Source organism: Sturnira hondurensis, unplaced genomic scaffold, assembly GCF_014824575.4.
Source record: "Sturnira hondurensis isolate 20B ecotype Veracruz unplaced genomic scaffold, ASM1482457v3 Scaffold0017436, whole genome shotgun sequence".
NCBI classification, from domain to species: domain Eukaryota; kingdom Metazoa; phylum Chordata; class Mammalia; order Chiroptera; family Phyllostomidae; genus Sturnira; species Sturnira hondurensis.
In genome coordinates, this window is record NW_028090067.1 from 16,435,382 (window position 1) to 16,452,250 (window position 16,869).

The window sequence follows — 16,869 nt, forward strand, 5'->3', positions numbered from 1 at the left end:
GGAGAAAGTGAGTGGTCACGCCAGCTGGTAGAACTCGAGGTCTAAGCTGATCTCTCCAGTGAGCAAGGCCTCTGAGGCAGGCTCCCGGTTCCCCAGACTCCCACAGGGAGCAGCCGGAGAGCCCTGCTCCCTGGACACGCGGAGATCTGGTTGGGCAGGGCCTGGCTGCAGACAGCCCGAGTAGCCCGGCCAGGCAGTCCGCACATTCCCTGGCTCCTCCTGGCCCTGACGGCTGGCCTGGCGGCCCTGCCACTCCCCCTCCAGTTCGGGCCGCAGCTCCGGGCCGCGTGCTGGGTGCCCAGGAGGGCCCCGCCCGCGGGCGGGACGGCGGGGGCGGGAGGAGGGCGCGCGCTCACACCCCGCCCCCGCCCCGGAGCCAGCCCGCGGAGCCCGAGGCCAGGGCGGCGCAGACCGGCCCAGCGACTCGCCCCGGCTGCGCGCCGCGACGCGCTGCCTCCTCCGCCACTGCCGCCGAGTCCGCCCTCGTCCCCAGCCCCGGGGCTCGCCGAGAGAAGGTAACAACGAGCTGGCCCGCGGGTCCCCGAGCCCCGGGTGGGCGTGGACGCGGCGCAGGGGACACAGCGCCCACGAAGACTCTGCACCCTCCTAGGCTCTCCGGGATGGGGTTGGGGGAAGGGGCCCTCCTGCCGAAGGCGCCCGGGTGCCAACAGGAAGGCCTGGAGCACTGGGCGCGAAGCAGCGCAGGGACACTCCTGAGTTTTGGGTGGTTTTGCCCTGTTCCCGGCGAACGGAGCGGGACAGAAAAATGGGGGAGCGGTAAACCAGCTGGCAGGAGGAGGGGGCGAGCAGAGCGCTGTCTGTACTCCTTCCTGCCCTGGGTAAGGAAGGGAAGGGAAGGGAAGGAACGGGGAGGGGGCAATGTCTTGGAATGTCGGGCTCCTTGGCCGGCGCGGAGAGCGGGAAGTGTGTGTTGTGGCGGAGGGGGGGGCGGGGGGGCAGCGCTGGGGAGACGGACCAAGCACCCTGCCCCCTCCCCAACCGCTGCATTCCAGGCCCGAGCAGCAGATGAGGTCATCCCGGCCGGTTCCCCTCCAGCCCAAGCAGCTGGCTGTCCCCTTCCCCCGGAGCGACCTTCTGAGTTCGAACCTGCTTCCCCCAGAGGGAATGTTTTATGACCAAAGACTCTCCCGCACTTCCAGTCCCGGCTGCCCTCGGCGTGGTCTGTGCCTGCCCCAGCCACACAAGACCCGCGAAGTCTGAAGCCCGCGCTCTAGACCGGGGCGCTGTGGCTCAGAGAGGCGGAGGGACCGGCCTGGTGGCCACCGTGGCGCAAAACGGGGCGCGGGGACGGGGGCCCAGGTCTGTGGGAGGCTCGTCCCGGCCGCAGCCGCTGCGCCTCGCCGAGCGCACGGCGGACTTGGCGCTGACTTGGGGCGGTGGGGCTGGGAGCGTCTCTCTGTTTCACCACTTTTTCCTTCCTCCCCTGCGGCCGACGGCGCTCCCTCTCCCTAACCCGCTCCTAGTCCGGAGTCCCCGCGGCGACTTTGGACAGCTTGCTCCTCTTTTCCACATCTGACCCCCTTCAAACAGCTGGCATTTGAGGAGGATGAGAAGCCAGGTCCCCAAGGAGCTAACCTCCTATTCCGGGGGTTCTAACCAAGGTAGGGTCCCGCTGTCCCTCGGGAGTGGCGGTGTGACCCAGGGGACACTGGCGGGTAAGCACGCCACAGGCCTCCTGCGTGAGGGGCGGCGCCGCTGGCGGACCCCGCAGCCTGTGGTTGACTCCCAGGTGAGTGCCGGGTGCGGCTGCCTCGGCCTGTCTGTCAGCCCACCCGGCAGTCAGACCCGCTCCTCGCCCCCTCCCAGACCCTCACCCCCTCCCAGACCCTCACCCCCAGCCACATGCGTCTCCACAGCGGCCCCTGTTGGTTTCCCAATACGCAATCCCGGCCTGGCCCCTCAAACCTCGTCTTTGCAGTCATCACCACCACTAAGTAAACTTCCGTGGGCCCTGGCCTGCCTTCTGAAGGGTAAACATAAGGACTCCTGCGACACCAAGGCTGGGACACAGGCACACTGAACCTGCAGAGCTAAGTCTCCTGTCTCCCAGACCTGCCCTTCCCCTGCTCAGGGGCTGGCGGCGCTCCTCCAGCAACTCTCCCTCATGCCCCTGGGGTTTTCACCGCTCCTCTGGGGTCTTCACGGCCCCCTGGCATTTACTGCTGATTGACGTTGGTGGAATCCTGGGAGGTTCCCAGCCACACCGCCTCTTCTGCTGTGCGGCCCGGGGCAAGTTAATTCCCTTCCGTACCTTGTTTATTTCATCTGTAAAATGGGTGTTGTGAGAATTAGTAGGTGGTGTGCCAGGGCTAGTGAGGGCAGATAGGCCTTGCACCAGGGTGCCCAGAGCCCTGCTTACTCCGGGGCCAGGTGGGGCACACCTGGTCGCCAGCCGTACCCTGTGCTCAGCACCAAGTGCCGAACAGCCGCCACCAGAGTCCCCAGAATGAGAGCTGTTGGTATGAGGATGTTGGGTTTGAACCGAGTCACCCTGCTCCAGCTTCTGGGGGTTTAATCACAGCCCCTTCCACTCTTACAGCCTTGGGGGGGAGAGCAGCCTTCGAGGCTATTCTTATTTCCACCTGGGGAAAACGGGTCCCCAGGATTAGTGCCCTGCCCTCAGCCCCACCGTGTGGCAGGGCCCCTCTACGGCAGCGGGCAGTGGGAGACCTTTTGGAGGTGCCCACGGGTACCTTCGGAGGTGCCCTTTGGGAGGTGGGATCATCGCAAGATTGGGACAGAAGCTATTCTCCCAAGTCACAGTGGCCACAGGGGGTTCGATGGGAGCTGGAGCCCCTTTTGCTGAGAGAGGAGGGCTGCTTCAGGAAGCCAGGGAGTTGGGGGGCTAGGAGAGAAGTGGGGGTGGCCCCATGGCAGACACAGTGACCCCACCACATGACATTTCAGAATGGCCCCCACCCCAGTTTCTTTTTCCAAACATTCACTCCTGGTCTGCAAAACGGGGAAACCCAGCCTGTGCCACGTGCCTGCCGTGTGACCTTGGCCGAGCCCCTTCCCTCTGCACCTTGGCTCTGCCTGTGACATGGGCTGACCCTGCAGCCCTGCAGGGCTGTCCGGTGACATCACGGCACGGCCGGCCAATGGCAGCGTGCCTCCTAACTACAGCAAACATTCCACGAGGGCTTCTCGGTGCCAGGGGTGCCAGGGGAAGGGATGATTCAGACCCCCCCCCAGGGGAGGAGTTAGGGTTGGGGGAGGATCGGGTGGTGGGAAGGAAAGAGAATGTAGTTGGAAAACAAAGCAAGCTTTGTTCTATCGCCTCCTTTGTTTTTATCTTGTTATTTAACCAATTCTGAATTTCAAATAACATTCAAAGGGCAGTATTGGGATTTTTATGCTTGGAGGTGGCAGTAAAGTTAAAAAAAAAAACAAGCTTGACACTCAGATCTAGGTGTTCTTGTTAAGGATTCTTATCAGCTTTTATCAGCTGAGGTCCCAGGCCTACAGAGGTAAGTGACTTGCCCAAGGTCACATGGTGAGACCCCTGAATCCCTGCGCATCCCCCCCTTGGCAGGTAGCAAGGGGTGATATGTCGCATGAAGGTTACCCTGCGGCCTGAGGATCTGATGGAACCAGTATCGGTTTGGCAGTGACCATGCTTGGGGCTGTGCGCAGACACGGAGCGGGTGCTGGGAAGGAGGAAGGCAGGGAAAGCCAGGCCGGTGCCCCACCCTCCAAGGGCGCCGCCAATCTGGGGAGACGAGACTGGGCTCCAGCCACCAGTCAAAGGCTACGTGAGTCAGGCTCTGAGTTCAGGTCTCAACTAGCTCTTCTCATGTGACCTGGAGCAAGTGGGGCCCTTCTCTGGGCTGCAGGAAGACCGGGGATGGACCCGGGGCCCACAGGTGTCCTTCAGCCTGCCTTTCCTATGACACTAGCAAGGCCAGGGTCAGACCAAGGGGAGTTCAGAGAAGACTGGGGTGGTGGGAGATCAGGAGGGGAGGGATTGGCCAGGGAATAGCTTTGGGTACCACCGAAGGCTCCCACCTACCAGTGACGAACGGATAAAGTTCTTTCCTGCGAGCTTCTCAGAGCCCCGGGCATGCAGGAGACATCTGGAAAAAGGCACTTCGGACCACAGGGTCCTTTTTTCAGGAAGCACCTTGAAGGTGGGAGGGCCCTGAGGAACCTCTGCGTGAGTTGTTTACACAGCCGTCCACAAGGGTTTGGCTGGGCGCCCCCTCCCTCCTGGCCAGTCCCAGGGGAAGACAATTTAACAGGCAGAGAAAGGAGAGGCAGACTTCTTCCACCTGCCAGCGGGAGGCAGAGTAACGTGGGATTCACAGGATCAGGGTTTAGGGGGCCCTGCTTCACCGGTTCCCCCTGTTGTAGCCTCAGGCAAGTCATTTCACTCCTTGGCCTCGGGTCTCCCCTGACGTGTGCCTCCCTCAGGGCCATTGTGTGGGTCGAGTAAGTGATGGACACAAGTCATTGGCACATAGTGGGAGTAGGTGTTCCACACCCAGCCCTGTGCGATGGCCACGCACGCATGAGTGCACCGCTCCGAATTTCCTGGGCTCCTTCATGGCTCCGCACTGTCGGTGACTCGCTGCCTAGCGCCTGCCTGCCCCGCACTGCCCTTGTCGGCTGTCGTGGTGGATTCTCTTTAGCTGTTCCCATGTGGCCCTAGGGCCCCCCAGGCCTCCTGTCACCTCTCTGCCTTTCTTTCAGGTCTCCACGTGGGTGAAAGAGGGGCTGTCCATGCTTGAGACACCTCTCGTGCCTGCTCTGTTCTTGGACAGAACATCGACAGCTGGTTCCTCAGATCCAGGAGCCAGGCCTCAGGGAGAGACCAGCCATGGACCCCCAGCAGCCTCGGCATTTGGGGGAAGCACCTAGGAGGAGATAGGAGTGGTCCCCGTCCACCCCCTGGCACTGGAAAGGAGAGAAGGGAGAAGTGGACCCGCCGAATGCCCCAGCTTGGCATGGACCAGCGGCTGTGATCGGTCAGGGCTGATGCCGGGCCCCCAGGGGGCTGGAGGAGCCCCCATCATGAGCCTGGGCAAGATGTCACCCGTGGGCTGGGTGTCCAGCTCTCAGGGAAAGAGGCGGCTGACTGCAGACATGATCAGCCCCCCACTCGGGGACTTCCGACACACCATGCATGTGGGCCGCGGTGGGGATGTCTTTGGCGACACCTCCTTCCTCAGCAACCACGGGGGCAGCTCCCGGGGTACCCACCGTTCACCCCGCAGCTTCCTGGCCAAGAAGCTACAGCAAGTGCGCAGAGTGGGGGTACCGCCCCGGCGGTTAGCTTCCCCGCCGTCGCCCTCACCTGCTCCACCTGCCGTCTCCCCCATCATCAAGAACGCCATCTCCCTCCCCCAGCTCAACCAGGCTGCCTACGACAGCCTCGTGGTGAGCAAGCTCAGCTTCAACAGCAGCCCGGCCGGCTCCACGGACGGCCACTCCAGTTATGGTGAGGGCCTGGGTCATCTGCCCTAGGTGCCGAGACCCAGAGGGTTTAATGATTCAACCAAGCCTCCAAGTGAGGTCTTCTCCCCACAGAAGTTTGGTAGTGAGCATAGAGGTCAGGACTGTGAATAGGGAAGGGTCAGGGGGTGGGAACCAGCCCACTCCCCAAAATACACTGACTAATTTGGAAAACCTCTCCCATGGACAGAAGTCAGAGGCCCTTCCTGTCCTGGTGGGGAGAGGCAGGTGCTGCCTCTGCTCTGCCGGTCAGCTCACCTGAGAACCAGGGTTTCTGCTGCCACCTGGTGGCCACTCCTCGCTCTGCATCCTTGCCCCACAACCAGCGACTGCCTCTAGTGCTCCCTCTGCGGGTCACTGTTGGTAACCCCACTGAGGGCTGGTCCACAGGAACCGTGCTGTCTCAAGCGCCATCGTCCCCGAGCCAGGGACTGGACTTTTGGAGGGCATCCTTTGAATCGGTGATTTCTATGCAGTCAGATCCCAGCTGCTGGTTCAATCCCTGTGATCAGCACACATACTGTGGGTTCACTGTCACAGCAGAAGACCAGGGTCCAGGGCCAAGTTTACAGTGGGAACTGAGACAGGAGACCTGAGCTCCAGGCTTGGTTCCACCACGTCAGACCATGGCCCTGGGCAAGCCCTTCCCGGCTGAGCCTCACTTTCTTCATCTGCATAATGGGAAAGGATTATGTCCACTCTCAGTTTCCAAGGTGGATGGGAGGATCACATGAGAGACTGGGGTTCCCTATATTGGAAAGATGGGAGGCCTGAGTCCAGTTGGGGGCAGTGACTTGCTAGAGGCCAGATAGCAAGGTGGGGTTGGTCCTGGCTCTCCCCTCCCCAACTCATGGTCAGGGACCCCAGCTCTGACCCTACTCCCCATTTCTCTTCTAGGCCTGGACTCCGGGTTCTGCACCATCTCCCGAGTGCCTCGGGCAGAAAAGCCTCGTGACCGAGACCGTGACAGTTCCTTCCCCTCCGAACCTGAGCTTCACCGCTCGGACTCCCTCTTGTCCTTTCGTCTGGACCTGGACCTTGGGCCCTCTCTCCTCAGCGAGTTGCTGGGGGTCATGAGCCTCTCAGAAGCCTCTGCAGCCGAGACCCCAGCCCCAGCCCCTGCAGCAAATCCCCCCGCCCCAGCCTCAAGCCCTCCACCCCGTGGACACTGCCCCAACGGGATGACCTCTGGGTTGGGCCCAGCAGCTGAGGCAAGGTCCAGCCTGGTGGGAGAGTGCCCCCGTGCACCTGCTGACATGGCCCCTGGCAGGCACTGGGGAACAGGCTGGGGTGTCGGCAGGGGCAGCCTGCACTACACCGAGATGGATGCTCGGCAGGAGCTGGTGAAGGTGCTGCCCCAGGGCCGGGCCTCTTGGGAGAGCCTGGACGAAGAGTGGGAGGCCCCCCAGGCGGCCAGCAGGGCTCCTGTGCCCAGCACGGTGCAGACAAACACCTTCGCATTTGCCGATGCTGAGGAGGACGACGAGGTCAAGGTGTGAGCCGGTGAGCGTGGGCTCAGGACCCTGCACCCCCCTCCGGCCATCACCCATGAAGAGCCCAGTGCAGAGCCAGCCCCTCATCTGACAACTGGGAGAACCTGAGTTGTCCCCAAACCCTCCACGCTTCTTCTAGACAGACATGAGAGGGAGGCCAGGCTTGCTCTGGGACCTGGTTGTTCCCGAGGGCCCTGCTGGGCTGACCTGCTTCCTCACAACTACCACTCGGGACCCAGGGGGCACTCCTTCGGCCCCGCCCCCACTGGCTGGACGGCCCAGCCTCACAGTGCAGCCTTTGTGCTGGGGAAGCTGTTCGTGCTGAGTTGGGGGCAGCGGGCACACCACACAAGGCCTTTGTCTCCTCCTTAAGGGGCCGCCTGCCCGGCTCGTCCTGAAGCTGCCCCCCTGCCCTCGCTAGGGCTGCTTCCCCCCCATCCCCACCCCATCCCTGACTTGTCCCAGAGACCTGGAAGAAAAATCAGGTGTGGCCCCCCCCCTTCCTGTGTACCCCAGACCTGCCTCTGGGTTCTGATTAAAAAAAGGTTTTTTTGGTAAAAGGTGTCCTGCAAGATGTTTGGGGACCTGTGCAGTAGCTCCGCCTGCTTCAATGCCCTCAGCTTTGGGTTTGGAAGCCAAGGACCCCAGCTCGGACGGGCCGAGACAGGGGTAATGAATAACCAGCTGGAATGAATGTTCCTGAGATAAGGGCCCAGGTGGGAGCCCTTATCACAGTTCCGGGAACAGCCCCTGGCCCAGGTGCCTGGAGCCAGTGCCTGCCTCTAATCCCTCAGGGAAGTTTGGCACTTGTTCTGCTGATAACAGGGGACTGGTAGGCAGGAGCTGGTACTTAGAGGTGTTTGGAAGTGGGTCCCAGCCCAACTTGGCAGTACTGTGACCTGCCGGAGCTTCCTCCTCGGTATCTTGAGGAAGCCAGGAGCGTAAAAATGCATGGGAAATGTTAACCACAATTTCTGCTGCAGAAAAAGTGGATAAAGGTGGATTCTTACGTTTATTCTTAGCATTGGGGGAGGAAAACGGGGTCAGAGGGGCAGGCAGTGCAGGGGGGGAGCCGGGGCCCAGGGGCTGCTGATCCCGAGTGACTGGGAAGAAGCGCAGGGCTGGGCGTGCCGGTGACCGGCCTCTGTGAGGTGCTGCCCACTCAGTCAAGCTTGAAGGAGGAGAGGCTGAACCCGCCCAGCACGCTCAGGTAGCTCAGCTGGCTGTGGCCCAGCCTGTTGGGAAAGGTCAGCTGGTGCTTGTTCTGGCAGCTTCACCTTGAATTTGTCACTCTCAAAGGTCACGGTGAACTGCAGTGGGAGGGAGGGTGTCAGGGGGCAGGAGGCTCCCTGGAAATGGGCCATGGTGGTGCCCGGCAGCTCAAACAGTGCCAACACTGGTCTAGACCAGGGTTCCCTACCAGCTGAGCTCCCCCTTTGACATTGTCCTCAGGCCCCTTTCCTCTTTGACCTCACCTTGACCTCTGACCCTGGGCTGAAGCACAGGTGATCTTCCTGTTGCTCCTGTCCCCAGTTGTTGCCATCCCATGAATTGCAGACTATGGTGGATTCGCCGAAACGTGGGTTGAAATGCAGATCCAGCATGTCTGTCCCTTGGCCCAGATTAATCACAAACCTGCAGGGGAAGGGGTCACAGGTGAGGATTAGGGGCTAGCCCTGGGTAAAATAGCTTGGGTCGTAGGGTCTTAGTTAACCACGAGCTGGAAGTATCACCCAAAAAAGGATGTATTCATTGAGGTCTGTGCCTTAAAGCAAGGGAGGTGACAAGGTGGTCAGACTGGGCCTTGGAGTGTACGGTGCGGGAGAAGCACGGGACTCAGGCTCTCTACAGGGGGGCAACTGACAGTGGCAGTTTCAGAAGTGCCCCTTCTCGGGGAAAGAACCGCTGCCTTCAGCTATTCGAAGACCCATTAAGTTTGGCCACAAACAGTCGTCAACCTAAGGTGGGGAGCTCCCTGTCATTAGAAGTATGCGATCGGGGGTTGTGTGATTTCTCGGTAGGGTCGCTGCAGGAGCCTAGGTGAGCCCTTCGGAGTTCCCTGAGAGGGGGACATTCTGGGTCATGGGGTGCCTTCACTGGGGGGCCTCAGACCAGAGCTCTCCCCCACTTTCCTGTTACCTTGAGGGACCAAAGTGGGAGAAAGGGGTGAGTTTTCTCCTGGCTCCTATTCCACGCATCTACCTGCCTCCTCCCCAACCAAAAAGTGGTGGAAGTCAGTTCCATGAAATGCGGACACACGTAAGAACCTAGCGCTGAGCTGTAACCTGCCAGGTGGGTAAAAGTATCTGCTTCTAACAGAGGATGCAAAGGAGACCACCTGGCGCCCCTGGTGGCCGCCTGTGGTATAACGCGTGTGAACTGCTGGCCTCCTGCCCCTGGGCTCTGTAAAGCGGGTGGTGTCCCCAGGGGTTGGGTTTTCAATAGAGGCACCTGGCCCGCGGGGAGCTGGGCAGAGCTCCAGGAGCTTCTCCACACGTCCCTTCAGTGTCTGTTGAAGCCAAGGAATAGAGTTTAAGGCATCAGCTGTGAAATCCACAGGAACCTCACACTGGGCCTCAGGTGTGAAGGCAGGTCCTAACAGGAACGAAGCCAGAGGGGCGTGGGAGTGGGCAAGTATGGAAAAAAGACCCCTTTGGCCTTAGGCCGCTCTCATCTCTGATCATCCCACAGGGCTGCCCTGCCTGTCCCCACCTTCCCAGCCTGGTCCAGGTCTGTGGACGACCCTCCCTCTCTCCCCACCCCACCCTCCTTGCTCACCCATCAGCACCATCGGCAATCTTGCCCTTGATCTTCAGGGTTGTCCCCAACTTCATGTCCATGTTCATAATCTCAAATTTCCCCTGCACCAACGGAGAAGCAGTCCACAAAACACCAACCATGCAGGTGCCCAGACGGTTTCCATGAGTTTTACCCCACCTTGACCCGGCCCCAGGTCTCCCTCTCCCCCTGCCCACAGGAGGGTGCATAGCTGGGAAGGGTGAAAGCCAGAGCCCCGCCTTTTGGCCTCTTTTGCTTTGCTCTCATCTATCCCAGCCTCGTTATAGGGCCCAGCTGAGGGAATCTTGGTCTGCCCATCTGTACAATGGGTAGAGTGGTCCTCGGTGACCTCGCAGTTCCCAAGCATGTTTGAGCAGTAAGGACATGGCACCCTTGGCAGGAGCCCCAGCACAGGGATGTTTAGTGCCCACACAAACCTGGAGCCAACTACTGCAGAGAATGACCGTGAGAGGTACGCAGGTCTTGGTCCATCCGAAAGTGGAACTCTATGAAACTCCAGACGTCATGTCTGAAATGTCCACCCAACTGCCTCTCCAAACCTCACTCTCCTCACCTACAAAACGGGTTAACTGGGTGTATTCACTGGACACCAGTGGCCGAGTGCCAGCTGTGTGACCACACTCCTGGAGGCCCGTAGGGTAACAGCATCCACCCCCAAGCTGGTTGGGACAATTTGAGACGGTGTTTGGGCCTGGCACGGGCTCAGGCATACGGAGGGGCGACCACCATTACGGTTACTTATTGTTAGCCCTGGTCCGGAGTGCAGCTGGACAAGTAGGGATGCCTAGTGTCCCTGTCACCCTCAACAAAGTCTGAGGCCCAGAGAGAAGAAGTGAAGCTGGGGTGGGGTGGGGGCAGCTGCCAGTGGTCCAGCTCCCGTGCCTGCTTCGCCCCCAACTGGCTGAATGACCTGGGGCCAGCTGCGCTCCTTCCTGGTCCTTGGTTGCCCTAGAATGAGACTGGACCTAGGAGGTCTCAGAGAAGGAGGAAAGCAAGGGCGCAGGTGGCGAGACCCGAGAAGACAGTCAGGGAAGGGTCTGGGCCTCGCAGCTCCTCCTGAGGGGCAGAGAGCGCCAAACTTCCCACACCAGACCCCCACCCTCCTTCCAGTCACACTCCCACTCTGCGCCTCACCTGTACTGGCTGGAATAGTGTCTCCCAGAAAATCAAGTCCACCTGGGACCCAGGAATGTAACCCATTTGGAAATTGGGTCTTTGCAGACGTCAAGTTAATATCAGGTCCTATTGATTTCAGGTCAGACCTGAATCCAGTAGGATTGGTATCCTTATAAGAAGAGAGAAATTTGGACCCCAAACACAGGCACACAGAGGAGAAAACCACGTGAAGACAGAGGCAGAGACTGAGCGCTGCAGCTATGAGCCGGCAACGCCCCAGAGTGTGCCCACCACCAGAAGCTGGAGGAGACCAGAAGGGCATCTTCAGAGAGAGTGTGGTCCAGCCAGCACCCCAGTTTTAGATCTGCAGCCTCCCAAAGTGTAAGAGAATAGATTTGTTGGGGCAGCCACAGGACACGAATACACCCCCTAATGCCCAGAAGAGGTGTCTGCGATCCTATTCCCCAAAGGCAGGCCACTGCAGCTCAGAGATGGGCAGAGACTCATCCGAAACCACACAGCAAGCTACGGCAGAGCCAGGTTTGAAATCGAAGAATCAGGGACCTCAGAGTGTCTACTCAACCCCCTGCAATGTATAGACTGTGACCTTGGACAATTTAAATCTCCAAGCTTCCATTTCTTCATCTTTCTAAAGCTCAGCAGATGTCACTAGTTGTCATTATTGCTGCTTATGAATATTACTGATGAGCACAGCAACGCCACAGAGGGAAGAGGCTGGCTCGGCACAGGGTGGAGGGAGCAGAGAGCCTGGGTGCTGAAGGGCTGTGGGGACCATCTGTTGAACTTCGCCACTCTACAGAAGGGTAAACTGAGGCCTGGAGAGGGCCAGCGACCCCATCCCCATTCAGGTGAAGATGTGGGTGAATCCAGGAAGTGGGTGGCGGGGAAGCCAGCATCTCACCGACATGGGGGTGGCTCCCAGAGGCAGCTCTCGGCGTGGTGACCACTGGAGGCCTGGCCCCGCTTATACTCCAGGACTTTACATATTAACTCCCCCAGGCCATAATAGGAGACTTTGGTCCCTTCTTCCCAGGCACCCAGAGCAAACAGGCAGAAGGCTCCTCACCAGGCGGCCCTGCCTGGCTCAGAGCACCCCCCAGGCTCCCTGAGCCCAGCCTCGGGCCTGCCCACCGCAGAGCTGGCCTGGGTGCCAGGATCCCAGCACAAGGAGCCCGAGAGCTTGGCGGGCCACCCAGAGCCCCTGTGCCCTGCTTCCTCATCCTCGAACAGGAGACGCCCCTTGTAAAACCCTGAGTTTCTTGTTTCCGATGACGTGGAACGGCTCTTTACACGTCTTTGGTTCTGTGTTTTGATGGTGGCCAGAGGGAGGGGGGTTGGGCTGAGTGGGTGAAAAGGTAAAGGGATTGAGAAATATAAATGGGCCCTGGCTGGTGTAGCTCAGTGGACTGAGCGAGGAGGGCCTGAGAACCAAAGGATCACGTGTCCCAGTCAGGGCACATGCCTGGGTTTCGGGCCAGTTCCCCGCAGGGGACACACAAGAGGCAACCATACATTGATATTTCTCTCCCTCTCTTCTTCCCTGCACCTCCAAAGATAAATAAACTCTTAAAAAAAAACCATAAAAGCCCTTTGTTCTGTTTTCTCCCCTCACCCATCACTTTTCTGACGATGCGTGTAAGTTTTCAAAGCAACACAGGGTGGCTTCGAAGAGCACACCTAGCGGTGTCCATGACAACGCGTCAGAAGCGGGGCAGGGAGCAGGAGGGCTGAGGTCAGGGCTGTTGGGGACGTAAGTGCTTTGCTCCTCCCTTCCATTCCTAATGGAGCGGAGGTGCTCACCACAGGCGATTAGAGCTATTGATTAAGAATAAAAAGCCTCACTCTTCACCCCGCCCACCAGGAGGGACCCTGCCTCCCTTACCACACATTTTCTTCCACTGGCGGTTTTCTGTGGACTGGTATCCGAACTCCCCTCTCTCTGTGCCTGTTGACCCTACTTCATTCAGCCACCACAAATCCACGTTTCAGAGCTACATTTTAATGTCGGGGAAATAGTCCGCCTTTCAATGACCATATGTGTTCCACCAGTTTCCTTCCGCTGAGCACTGACATTAACTCTAAGTGTTTTCTGTTAAAAGTTCAGCTGCATCAAATCTCTTGGCACCCAAAGGCTGGCTGCGTGGTGACGACTTATTCAGGGAGGATTCCCAGAGCAGAATTTTCCTGGAGCTCTGGCTTGGCCAGCCGGAGCCTTTTCCAGTGGAGCTGGCGGGGGCCTTCGGGCGGGTGCAGGGGGGCTGGCCCAGCCTCGGGCCCTCCCGTGCCAGGAGCTGACGGGTGGCTCGCCGCCTGCAGTCCCCTGCCTGCCCCGAGAGAAGAATGCTTTCCTCATTTTGTCCCCAAGGAAATTATTTCCTTCTCAGCCTTTCTCCCAGGGCTGTGATAATCCCCTAGCAAGATAAGGAGTTCTCAAATGCTTTTTACACGGAAACTCTGCAATCAACAAAAACGACACCATGTAAAGGTGGTATTTTTCTGATTATAAAAGTAATTCTAGCTCACTGGAGGTTTGGGAAAGTGCACAGAGTAAAAAGAACTTCAAAGTTCACTTGTTTCGGAAGAAATGTTTAAAGACAAGGGACACATTTCTGAACTGTGCACTTTTCTGTGTGTGTGTGTGGTTTACATCAACGAAAGAAAGAAAGAGAAAGAAAGAATTATCTACCCTTCCTTGCATCTCCACCCTTATTCTCTGAACAATGCCTGCCTTCTGCACCCTGCAGAGCGCTTTCTCCTTCCCTCTTCACAACAAGCTCAGTGAGTTCTCGGCTGATCTTTATTATTGCTCCAATTTTCAGAGAGTTAACAAAGGTTCCCAGGGCACACACAACCGGCGAGTGGCAAAGCTTGCCTCGGCTACCAACCCATTGCCCCAGTCACTCTCAAAGCATGCAACGCTGCCCTCATGTAGAAAGGGGGGCTTCTGACCTCCAGGAGTATGACCTTAAGCCCTGGGGTTCAGCCACCTCCGAGGTGGCCCCTGGTGTTGGCACCCTTGAATAACTGGCTCCCCTTGAGGGTGGCTGAACCCGGGACTCTGTTCTAACTAACAGAGTGCCAGAACATAGCCGGAGCAATGGGATGTCGCTGCCAGGATTAAGTTACGGAAAGAAAGATCACCAGAAGGCTGTGTGCTCTCTCTTTCTCCCCACCCTGCCCTGTCCTATTCTCCCTCTCTCCCTCCCTCTCTCTCTCTCTCTCTCTCCCCACCGCCCCCCCTCGCTTCCCTAGCTCTAGAGGAAGCAAGCAAGTGAGCCAAGTCATGAGCAGTCCTATGAAGAGGTCCACGTTCCAAGGAACTGCTGTCTCCAGCCCATGGCCAAAGAAGACCTGAGGCCTGCCAACAGCCGTGGGAGTGAACTTGGCAGTGGATCTCCCACCCTTCATCCAGCACCGTGACTGCAGTCTTATGGAGACCCTGAGCAAGAAGTCACCAAGCTAAGTCCCATCTGGAGTTCTAACCCACAGAAACTGTGAGAAACGTGTTTCTGATTTTAAGTCCCTACGTTCTGGTTAATTAGGTACCCAGGGACAGGGAACTAATACGCTTGGTCAAACAGTTGTTATTGGAAGCTGATGGGAAAAATGACCCTCACGAAGACCTCTGGACCGAAGACTTTTCAGTCGTGCATGACCCAGGCGCTCTACCGTCTGGGTCTTTGTAAAGAACCAGTTATCAGTTTCATTTCCTTCCTTTACGCTCACTAGCTTTTTCTTTCAGTGGTTTTTTTTTTAATTTTATTGCTCTTTTTCTAGCTTCTTAAGCTGAATGTCTAGTTCATTAATTTTTCATCTTTTTTATTTTATTTATTTATTTATTTTTAAATAAAGGAAGAGAAACATCAATGTATGGTTGCTTCTCGTGCATCCCCTGCTGGGAACTGGCCCCTGCAGGGAACTGGCCTGCAACCCAGGAATGTGCCCTGACTGGGAATTGAACCTCAATCGTCTGGTTTGCAGGCCCGCGCTCAATCCACTGAGCTACACCAGCCAGGTCATCTTTTTTATTAATAAGTGCGTGGAAGGCTATAAATTTCCCCCCACCACCGTGGCCACCTCCGAGAAGTTCTGGGATGCTCTAGTCAGTATTCCAGGTGTTACCCTTGAATTACACCAGATGGTCAGAGTGTTGTTCTCAGCACACAGTAAGTGCTTAATAGACCATTATCTATCAACTCATTGAATATCAAAAATAACAATAATAATATTAATAGTCTTTGGGGGACAGTTGGAAAGAAACATCAATAATACAGGATTAGCTAAGTGAGGGTGCTATGAAAATATAAATGAACTATTATGCAGCCATCAAAAAATCGCATTTCTTGGAGGCCCTCTATGGCCATGTTTCCTTGCCGGTGGTACAGAGTTACATGGGCAAAGCAGCTGCAGAAGCAGGTTCCCAGGACTTCAGGCCGGGCCCTCACCGACTGTGCGTGAGGCCCCCAGGCTGCACGAGGAGGCGACAGGGAAGAGCAGCCACGACGGAGCTGCTGGTGCGAACACCTCTGGGTGCCCAGAAGCACATCGCCGAGCTGGCCGCCCAGGGTCTCCCTCATGCAACCCAAACATGTATGAGTTTATTCAAACGCACGGGATGGAGGGCCACGGTAGAGGGGAAGGGTAAAATACGGGCAGGCCTTAAAGAGACAGAGTCTAGCGGGGAGACAAGCTTGGGCACAGGAAACAACTAGAAAATGATTCCCTGCACCCCAGTGGAAGGCTTCGGAAAGTCTCCACTCCCAGGGCAGGAGAGAGTCCTCGAATGTCATCTGAAGGGCGACTGGGGACTGGCATCTTGGTCCCACTGTTCGCTCGCTGCTGCGTGACCGCAGGCCCAGTGAGTTAACCTCTCTGAGCTCAGGGTCCTCCTCTGTAAACTGAGAACAATCAGTGCTGTGAGGGCCAGGGAGATAAAGCCCAGAATTTTGTTAATGGTTAACAGATGGCATTTATTACCACTCTCAGGGGCCCAGTGTCCCACCTGTGTTGCCTGTGCGGAGCGAGGACATGGCGGGGGAAGGGGTGGAGCTCACCCCCAGCTGGAGCTGCATCTGAGCACTCGGGCCTGTGCCTCCCAGGTCCCCATTATGACTTTCCTGTGCCTGAGGTACTTCTGCATTTGAGGGCCCCCTACACTAAAAAATATTTGTATATTATACATAGATGTACAGAAACACATACACATACGTGTAATTATATTTTACAACTGCATCGAATGAATGGGTCAGTGTTACATAGTAAAACATTTTCTTCAACCTAAAAGTTCGGTTTCTCCTTCTGATTTCACGAAACATTGAAACACTTCAGTGGCCCCTAAAGCGTCCCGTGTGTGAGGTCTTGTGACCACCGCGCCCAGTGGAGACGTCAGCCTGTGGCTTCCAGCACCTTTGCGCACGGCCTCCTGCTGTTGTGGCGTTTGGCCCCGAGGTCCCTGAGGTCTCTGCCTATCTCCTTTCCTGTCCTTTTCCTCTCAAAGAACAAAGGAATCAACACATCACCCACCCGCTTCCCTCCCCAACATCCTCTCTAGGAGATGACAGTGAGCAGCAGGGTGGGGCGGGGCACGGAAGGCGCTGAGGGTGAACATCAAGCAGCAGCGGGGTGAACGTCACCCTGGCCAGGTGGCTCGGTTAGAACATTGTCCCGACACCCAAGCTGCGGGTTCCGTCCCCAGTCAGAACACATACGTTAATCAACCAATGAAGGCATCAATAAATAGAACAACAGATTGATGTTTCTCTCTTTCTCTCTCTCTCCCTCCTTTCTCTCTCTAAAACCAATAAATTTAGAAACATGTTTAAAGGGCGGATGTCAAGTCCTGGCTTTGTCACCTACAAGTTGAGTAGGTACAGCATGTCACTTCAAACCGCAGTTTCTTTATCTGTGAGAAGGAGCTCATAGGACCTTCCTCACAGGGGAAATGTGAGAATTTTTAAAATTTTTT

The 16,869-nt window shown here is 57.4% G+C and overlaps 2 protein-coding genes across 2 annotated transcripts; one reads left to right on the forward strand and one right to left on the reverse strand.

The window, feature by feature from the left end:
* Positions 1-371: 371 nt before the first annotated feature.
* On the forward strand, positions 372-7,528 carry CDC42EP1 (CDC42 effector protein 1). Its single transcript, XM_037068070.1, has 3 exons — positions 372-515; positions 4,714-5,461; positions 6,373-7,528. Exons 2-3 carry the CDS (start codon positions 4,999-5,001, stop codon positions 6,972-6,974), a joined length of 1,065 nt encoding a protein of 354 aa, XP_036923965.1. The 5' UTR covers positions 372-515; positions 4,714-4,998; the 3' UTR covers positions 6,975-7,528.
* A 178-nt stretch (positions 7,529-7,706) lies between these two features.
* LGALS2 (galectin 2) lies at positions 7,707-10,178 on the reverse strand. Its single transcript, XM_037068092.1, is given in 4 exon segments — positions 7,707-8,229; positions 8,231-8,278; positions 8,444-8,603; positions 9,747-10,178. Coding segments are annotated over 4 exon segments (516 nt in total). The 5' UTR covers positions 9,956-10,178; the 3' UTR covers positions 7,707-8,130.
* Between the last annotated feature and the right edge of the window lie 6,691 nt (positions 10,179-16,869).

Excerpts from the sequence above, each read along its gene's own strand:
- CDC42EP1 (XM_037068070.1), top strand. The coding sequence starts at position 4,999 with ATGCCGGGCCCCCAGGGGGCTGGAGGAGCCCCCATCATGAGCCTGGGC. Across the intron at positions 5,462-6,372 it reads GGACGGCCACTCCAGTTATG|GCCTGGACTCCGGGTTCTGC; the intron begins GTGAGGGCCTGG and ends TTTCTCTTCTAG.